At 35.9% G+C, this 9,186-nt stretch overlaps 1 protein-coding gene across 1 annotated transcript; it reads right to left on the bottom strand.

Moving 5' to 3' along the window:
• Positions 1-1,348: 1,348 nt before the first annotated feature.
• LOC138002244 (mucin-21-like) lies at positions 1,349-8,842 on the bottom strand. Its single transcript, XM_068848319.1, has 9 exons — positions 8,759-8,842; positions 8,030-8,095; positions 7,301-7,390; positions 5,840-5,906; positions 4,417-5,538; positions 3,898-3,954; positions 3,504-3,584; positions 1,932-2,024; positions 1,349-1,476 (listed from the first exon to the last, which is right to left on the bottom strand). Exons 1-9 carry the CDS (start codon positions 8,840-8,842, stop codon positions 1,349-1,351), a joined length of 1,788 nt encoding a protein of 595 aa, XP_068704420.1.
• Between the last annotated feature and the right edge of the window lie 344 nt (positions 8,843-9,186).

The raw sequence follows: 9,186 nt of genomic DNA, 5'->3' as shown, positions 1-9,186 counted from the left end.
CTTTTGAGGATGGGATGATCATAAAGTAATGAGGACAGGGGACACGGCATTGCAGTTCAGGGAACATACTGTACATGTAATCGAGTCATTTGGAGAAAAATAAGAATGCATGCATCACAACCCACAGTTTGTTAACCCACCATCAAAGTGTTTTGCAATGGAACATCCAGTATATGCCTTTTGCCATCAGGAAGAACAACAGCAATTTGCATCTCTCCTTCTGATCTAAGCCTCTTCGCTGGTGGTTCATTTGCATTTTCTTGTCGTTGCCCCTCATTGCTCTCTTGCTGTGGCTGTTCATCACTACACTCCTGTTGTGGTGGTTCTGTGGTTATTAGCTCTGAACGGATCTAGCAAAGGAATTCAACTAAAATATGTGACTGATGTCCTTTTAAAAATCAGACACCTTATTTTAAGTACTTAGAGTGACTGCAATTGGTTCCATGTCATTAATACAATAATTTATGGGATACATGCCCTTTTTTAACATAATTAGTGTACATACATAAATGGTTGTTCCATTGTCATGAATGAAGCAAAAAAATTTATTTGCTTGATAGCAATACTGACTCATCATGCTCTTTACATAATGCATCATGTAATTCCGTGTACCTCTTCAAGCAGTTCACATTGGCAGCCTTTGGTATTCTTTTTTCTTAGCTCCTGTTGCACGTTGGAAAGATCATAATACAGACTGAATTAGAATTTTTAGTCAATTGACTCGATATATTAATAATAATAACAATACTAATAATATCTTTATTTAGACTGAAAAGACCGTAAAATCAAAAGATTTGCTTGTGTAAACCTGTGATTAGTAAAAATAGTAATATTGTAAACAGATAAAAATCTTTAGATATTAAGATATGTACAAAAAAAATAATATATACAGGATCACATCGCAAAACAAGATAATTATTAAGACTGACAGACACTACAAACAACCACATTTACATTGAGATTTAGGAAATAACTGAATAATTTGACTTAAAAGTCCTAAGAGTAGGCGTATCATGAATGTTTCTTGGTAGAGAATTCCATTCATGGGCGGCCACACTTTTTAAACTATATGGGACTATAGTTGACTTCGCTCTAATACCAAAATCTAAAATCGATGTTTCAAACCTTCTCTTTGTCAGCTTTGAGAGATTCTGCAAATGCCAGATCTTGTTCCTTCTTCAAATCCCTTTCTGCTTTTAAGGCCAGCCTGAGATAACAGAGTATGAAATGTTTCATGAAACTTTACAGTATTTGTTTCTTTCCTAGCTTCTGTGATATAGATGGTGAAGGCAAAGGGAATTAATTTACGTTAAGATTAATTTTGTACATATGAACAAAACCTTATAAATTATGTGTTAATTAGATTGGACATTACAACAGGTGTGTTATAATCCTCATACCATTTCCTCTTCTGTTCTTGAAATTCTTTCAACGCTTCTTCCAGAAGTCTTTGGAATTCGGAAACACTTGGTGACTCTTAAACAAAACATTGTTTTGTGATGAGGGGGAAAGATGTGAACAATTATTAATTATCAATGTTCAAACATAATTATTCTCAAATTCCATAAGCATGAATAAATAATAAATATTGTTTGACTATGAATGATGATATTTAGAATTTAACTATTTACTTTAGTTGAAAGTCGTACTTCAATGAAATGCTAGTATCAATTAACAAGGTTTGTGCTAAATCTTTCAAGAATGTATTACTAATTGGCCCAGAAGCAATCATCTGTTCCATCAAGTCACTCAATTAAATTTTAATGTTTCCCCTCTAAAGCATAGTGGCAAGTTACGTCTAATACAAATATTACATTTTGTACAATCATGTTGACCCCTATTAATGTGTAGATAGAATAGCAAGGGTTGAGCATGTAATTATATTCTTGTCAAATTGGATCATGTTTGAGATACATTATTGTGATCAATACCTGTGATCTTTTGCAAAACTTTTTTGCAACCATCGACATTGCAAACTACAGCCACCATTCCTGAACTGCTGTGATGTTGTATGGCTTCTAGTCCTGAAAACAACACAAGTTATGCTTTGTAATAAGAAAAAGTACCGACAGATCAAGCCTGTGAAGCTAAATTATACCACAGTGTGAGGTGTATATGTTCATATTTGTGTACTAAGCGTCAACATTTCAGTGAGATCAAGTAATATTACAAAAATTATCATTTAAATTTCAATTGTCTTTGTTATACTTTTTAACTATTTGTAATTTATATCAATCTTTGGATAATGTTTTCATTCCATGTATATGTGTCAAGGACCGAATAACACTTGTCATTTACATGTACTTTTCATTCCAACCATTCAGGGTTTCATAATTTTAATTAATTAAACAGACATGGTGTAAGTACAAGTATACTCTTTGTTTAAGCTTTCCCTAACCAGTGGAGATTTAACCTTTTTTTGTGGTAACCCAGTTTATGCATAAGTACTGTCAAACTGTTTACTCTATAATTTACTTTACCTTGTTTTCCCGTAGCACCATCTGATGATTGCACCCAAAACAAAAATTGCTCATTCACCACATTTGCAATATCTCTGTGTTCAAAAATGGGCCTGACAAATGTAAATTATATCAACATTGTTACCGGTTGTTGTTAACGATTTATATTCATTTAATGGGAGAATTGTAAAACATCGAATATCAGTGTGACTGCAGTATGAAGCAAAAGGCAATAAGTTTAATATTTGGAAACATGGTGATGCCATGTCATAATTCTATTGATTTTGGTTATTTTAGGCAATTCATCTCTCTTACATGCACTTTGATTGTTAGCATGATTGTGATTTATTGAAAATTGAATTTTATAATATATGTTTGTTCGTTTTGTAAGGCGCCTAGAACAGTTAGTGGTACAGATGCTATACAAATAAAGATTACATGTAATAGTAGCATTATTACTATGCGTATCAATATTCTTATTATTGTATTAAATGTTTAACAATTATTCGCCAAAGGCGAAGTGATTATTGGTGAATATTCACAGAGACGAAGTCGAGGTGAATATTCACCGATAATCACTGAGCCTGACTCGAATAATTGTTTTAGTATAAATACACACGTTATTATTTCAAAAAAGAGAAAACAAACATTTCAACGTGAAATCATCTTCACTTACAGTGGCAAAACAACTACTGGCAGCCATTTTGTCCATCAAAGTGATTATCGGCTGATAATCCGAGATAGTGAGCCAATGAGAGCGCGCGATTTTGTATAATCACCTGTGTATTTATACTAAAAAATAAGAGGAAGAATGTTGTCACCTCCACAAAAGCCACTGTCTCTCACTACAGACGCACATTAGTGCTGGTCTGCTTGACTGTCCACATATACGTACCATTTCCATGAGCTGAAACATTCATAACAATAATTATTGACAACTTGTAAACTGATTGCCAACCTCAATCACCACAGGTTTCCCAGTCATCCAAAACTTAATTTGACATACCAAGTAGACACAATCTGTCTCACAACTTGTTTACTTACCACATAGAAGGTACATGGATGATTGAATGGCAGCCTTGCAGATTGTGTCATTGAAATGGATGTTTGTAGCGCACTTGCCAACTGGCCCAAAAAAAGCAACAACAATTAATTTTTTAAATTAATTTTTTACTTTTCTGTTCATTATGAACATGAATGTATAGAAATGACTGCATACCTTGTAGGGTAGTTCTGCAAACTTCTACAACTTATTCAATACCATAAGTATAATAATTATTATAAAGCACTGGTGCCCGTAAACAACTTGTTATATGGGAATGAAGCCCTAAGAGTCAAATTTCGGCTTGCAATATTTCGATCCATGTGTGTAATTTGATAATAAAAGGTAAATATGTATTGCAGCTGTTGGTGAGTATATTATTATAATACGTCATACCCTGATTTGGAGGCAACAGATCAAGCAGCACACTTGCCTCTGGTAACTCTATGGTGCCTATATGGAGCAATGTAATCATTAGTATAATTATTACAACCCACTATCATTGCACCTGGGGGCATGAGAAAATCATAACAAATTTTTAAACACAAATGTTAAATACAAATTCATGCATTACCTGTAATGCATGCACTTAAATGCTCAATTGATTGCCTGGAGACAGCTATTGTAGTTATAGTGGTTGTTCACTCTGTCCCTGCCATTACTAAGGAGAATGAAACAAAAAATCCAAGTCAATGTTTAAAATGAAATGAACCTTTTATCTCATATTTTCTGGACCAGTAGTAATGGCAAAACATTATAAATGCCACAAAAATTAAAACTGCCCATCCTGTTTCTATATGCATATCTATGCCAAAGCTGTTTTCTTTAGATATTTAACCTAACGTCTTAAAATTATACACTGACACTGCATGTGAAAAACTAACTTATAATAAGTTGTGTTGATTAAAGTAATACCTGTTCCAGTAGTAGGTGTGCATGTTGAGGTGGGTGGAGTAGCATTATCTATCCCAGATACTTCAGTTTCAAGCCCAGCTCCATCGTCGGCATCACTGTCATCAACTTCTATTGGAAGAGTTGCACGCCATCTGCGACCGGGGTTATGTTCAACTTCACCTGAAGAGCTTATAGTCCCTTCATTACTTTGGAGAGCATCTCCACCATCCACATGATTAGAACCACCTCCCATACCACTTGGCATTGCAACACTACTGGCCGTAACTGATGGACTCAAAACATTGGTGGTGTTAGTCCCACTGGCCACATTGCTATTTACAGTGGTGTGTATTGAGACTGAATTTGTGGCAATTGAGGTTACCGCTACAGAGAGACTAATTGGTACACTGCCAGATCGAACAGCAGGTGCAGAATTCGTTATGGAGATGCTTGACGAGGTCAAACTAGTCATTGCAGTGGTCACCATGACAGGTGCTGCATTGCTGCTTCTTGCACTAGCAATAGTAATGGTGCTAGTTGATAAGGTGCTCGATAAAGTAGAACTAGTCACTGAAGCTGTCACCATAACAGTTGTTGCATTGCTGCTCGTTGCACTAGCGTTAGTAATGGTACTAGTTGATGAGGTACTAGTAGCTATCGCTGTATCCATAATCGGTGCTATATTACTCCTCCCTGCCCTGGCATTACTAATAGTGGTAGTTGATGTGGTTCTTGTGGAGGTTGGCCTACCTTGAAGCGTCCTTCCCCTAGAGAGTCTGTAGAGTCTACTTCCAGATATAGGACTACTTATATTATTGGTTCTTATGGTGTGTGTTCCATTTGAACTGCCTGATGGTCCCCTTCCACCTGGATGGCTAACTAGTCTAGCCCTTGTCTCGGCTACTGGACCATTGGTAGTTGTACTGGTTGATGTTGAACTTGATCCAGTACTAGAAGTCATGGACCTTGTCATGGATGGTCTGCCAAATCTACTTGAACTGGATGGTCTTGGGGGTGTGAAAGTGAATCGATCACCAGAGGTAGTGTTTCTTTCAGTGTTGCTTGATGATGCAATGTTTAATTGCGCATCACTTCCTGAAACTCTCCTTCTTGGTTCTGGCTCCAAAGCACCAAATCTAGTTGCTGAGTTAAAAATAATGTTAGGATCATATCAGTGAGACTTGATTTAATACTAAAGGTCAAATTGGAAAACAAAAAGACGAAACATTGAAGGATTTATACAGTTGACTTCTACAAAATTCTTATAAGTATATTAAATATACAATGTTTAATACCTTGCCAAAATTACTGTACGACCAAGTGACTTAAGGTATCCTTAACTTGTATATCGTATCTGGTTAGTATACACAAAGTTGTATGGTTTTTTGATATGGCATTACATTGACAAAAACCCCAAATGAAAAAAGTCCATAAGCGTACTTACCTCCAGAAAGATAAGTTTGTCGAAAGATAAGTTTGTCGAAAGACAAAACCTGGATGGGACTGTCTTCCTGTGATGTAGAAAGGTAGACAATAATGAAAATGATATTTGCCAAAGAATAGGGGCAAAAAACGACCAGCCCTTGTGGATTGATTTTTTGTCTATGTAATATACTTTATTGGATCATTGTAACTTTACCAGTGCAACTTTTGAGGTGAGCATGATTTGTATATACATCATGTTTATAATAGTTAGTCAGCGACATAGTAATGATTATGTATCTCATATATACATATGTTGATGACAATAATTAGAGGTGTTGTCCATTCATTGAGTTTACATTTTGTTTTTGAAATTTAAGATTTTAAAAATATCGATCAGTGTCAATATTACCTGTAGATGAACCTTGCTGTATGGGACTCTGGCTCTGAAATAAATAATTAACCCATTGACCCCTGTGTGTGAGTTAAATATATTTTACTCTGTCTACTGGTAGACGATTTCACTCATCAATGTGGTCCTTACTTCGGTGTTTTGAGGTGTAAATGCGTTAATAACATTATAATTATTAGTATGATCTTATTAAATTATTGGGAAACTTCACTGGGCGTCCATGCCAGCTAGCAATAATTTTTATTATTATCTTACCTACATGCTGACAAAAGCAACTCATGGTTTCACCACATTATCTTCACAATGGTGCTCAGCATGGCGAACAGTGGTGTGGAGCTCAGCAAAAAGTATGTGAAAAGGAATGCCAAAAAAAACTAAACAAAGTAGCAGCTTACGAAATACATCATTATGTTACCTGACTGGGGAATGCTTCAACCAAGCGAAGATAAAGCGAGCCTTGTCCTGCTACCCTGTGAAGTTCCCTTGCAGTAAATCCACAATCTGGAGCATTTGCAGGTATCAAATTATTTCTTGAAGTTTTGTCAGTGACTAAATTTCAAAATAGTCATCTCCATTCCTAAAGTTAGAAATAAAGTGCAGTCATTTTATTACCCTGGGTAAGGGTAATGAAAAATTATGTGTGTTATTTTCAAACAAAATACAATAATGTATTTCCCCAAAACAAGAATAACAAACACTTGACTCCATAAAAACATATAAAGCATGTGCTGTCAATTTGTCCAGACAGTACAATTTTGGGAGCCAAATACATCGAGACAGTGTGAATACGTGTAGTGTGTTCAACTTCATGTCACATTCGTTAAGCTTATCATATTGAAAATATGAACCGAAAAAAATAAACTAGTTTGAAGAGAAAATTGAGAAACCTACTCCCAAAGATATACAATGCATTTGACAGATACTGTACAAAGATGGAATTATTTTGGGCATGTTGGGTTTTGAGTCTGGTTAAGTCTCGTTACATGTCAAGATGATACTCAAAGAAATGCCCACTCCAATCAAGGATTCTTATCATTATGATTTAGATTTAAGAGACACCACATTAGTCACCTCGTCACCAGAAGAACCACCTGAAGGCAACGCTCTGGGTCCTTGCTCTTCAGCTGGGTCCTCGTTGCCATTAGCACCACTGTGTACAGTCTTTTAAACAAATTGCCAACCATTAAATGAAAATGCATTGACATTGACTGGCAAAATCCAAATTGTTTTCTTTTTCATTATGAATGTAGCACTTGACAACTCAGAATGAAAAGCATTTTAATTTCCTATGTAATTTTTCTCATTTCTTTCTCTTTACTTCCTCTGTCTTTTCTACTTTGAATGAAGCCTATTATTAAGTCATAACTAGAGAAAATCAAAGATAATAACTAGAGTGGACCAAGCGTGCATTAACTACTTTGTGATTTGCTGCATTTAAGTGTAAAATATAAATTTGACCCACTGTGTTCCCTGGACTGTCCGGCTGATCGAGGTAACTCCTCAAGTTAGAAAATACATCATCACCCGGGATATGAAGATCCTAAAAAAACGTGACAGGAAATAGGACGAAAGACATCCATAATACCGTCATTTTACATTAAACAATCGACAACCGGAATCAGCGAATTGTAAGAAATACAGTTATTTAAATCAAGGTTATTACTGAGGTGATTATTATAAGCTAGAGGAAATCAAAGATTATAGCTAGAGGTAGCAAGGGTTATTCAGTAGTGCCCAAAGCTTAAGATGTATTTTCTACACTGCCCATGCATTTTAGTGTAAATCGTACATTTGACCTACAGTGTTTCCTGGACTGACAGGCTGATACCGGTAACTAAATACATCGTCATCCGGAATATGAAGATCCTAAAAAAACAGGACGATAGATGCATACCGTAACTTTGATTATGTTCATAAATAATCCATCCACAACAACAAAACAATCAATCCACTGTTAACTGCACATAACGTAGTAAGGAACCGTTCGACCTGAGTCGATAGACAACACTAACAGGGAACAACAATTTGCTTGTGGATCAGCGCTATTCGGAGTTGGTGTTTTGAATTAAACACTGTTGATCAACGCTGTGTGAAACACTTGAATACGGTCTATGGGCATATTATGTTCGTGACCTTCTAATCAATGTACATCGTGTACTTAGCCAATATAGAAACTACTATAATACACATTCTTTATCCCTCCAAAATCGTGCAAGAATATTTTTCCCGTTTATTTTCGGACCATTTTGGATGGACAAACAAAGAGATTTATCTTATTCTTCAATATTGCCTAATTGTCACGCGATGTCCAAATGCCATATAGCGTTACACTTACTTTGGTATTTGGCCCGTGCGGAAATGGAAACAATAAATCGTCAGTCTCTAGTTTCTAGTTCTTGCGCGTCTACTAACTCAGTTTTGTGGAAACTCTGTGAATGCGGGAGTATTTTATCCTCTCTTGCGGTTACTCAGCTATGTTGAAAGTTTGTGAATATAGAACGAAGGAAACTTTATAATCAACTCACTAACCTGATCGCGGGGTCCCGTGTAAATTTCTTCTTCAACTCCGTCGGACAGTTGTTCCCAACTGTTTGCATCATAGTTGTCATCCATACTCTATAAAATATGTAGACATACATACGCATTCTCTATCCCAAAGAACTGGATCAGTGTGTGCTATCATTTAGTATGATTCGCATTTATTCTGCTGATACTTCATTGACTTGGGGCTTTCTGCTCGGCGAATGCACACTAAGGGTGCGGTCCATTGACCCTATTCCGGACTAAGAGTGCGTGGAGCGATGCTTTAAACCACAATGTGTGGCATTTTGCAGCAATGCAGATAATAAAGCTATGTTTGATATAGCAGATGTTTGACAATATCTTAATGTGAATATCTGCAACTATATATCCTAACTTATATTCCATGTACTCTGATTTTGGAATACGGTAAATTG

This window comes from Montipora foliosa, chromosome 5 (genome assembly GCF_036669935.1).
Source record: "Montipora foliosa isolate CH-2021 chromosome 5, ASM3666993v2, whole genome shotgun sequence".
Classification (NCBI taxonomy): Eukaryota; Metazoa; Cnidaria; class Anthozoa; order Scleractinia; family Acroporidae; genus Montipora; species Montipora foliosa.
The sequence above is the reverse complement of the archived record's forward strand: the minus strand, read 5'-3'. Positions and strand labels throughout refer to the sequence as shown.

Excerpts from the sequence above, each read along its gene's own strand:
- LOC138002244 (XM_068848319.1), bottom strand. The coding sequence starts at position 8,842 with ATGGATGACAACTATGATGCAAACAGTTGGGAACAACTGTCCGACGGA. Across the intron at positions 7,391-8,029 it reads CTGTCAGTCCAGGAAACACT|ACTGTACACAGTGGTGCTAA; the intron begins GTAGGTCAAATG and ends TTTGTTTAAAAG. Across the intron at positions 5,907-7,300 it reads GTGGTTCTTCTGGTGACGAG|GAAGACAGTCCCATCCAGGT; the intron begins GTGACTAATGTG and ends TCTACATCACAG.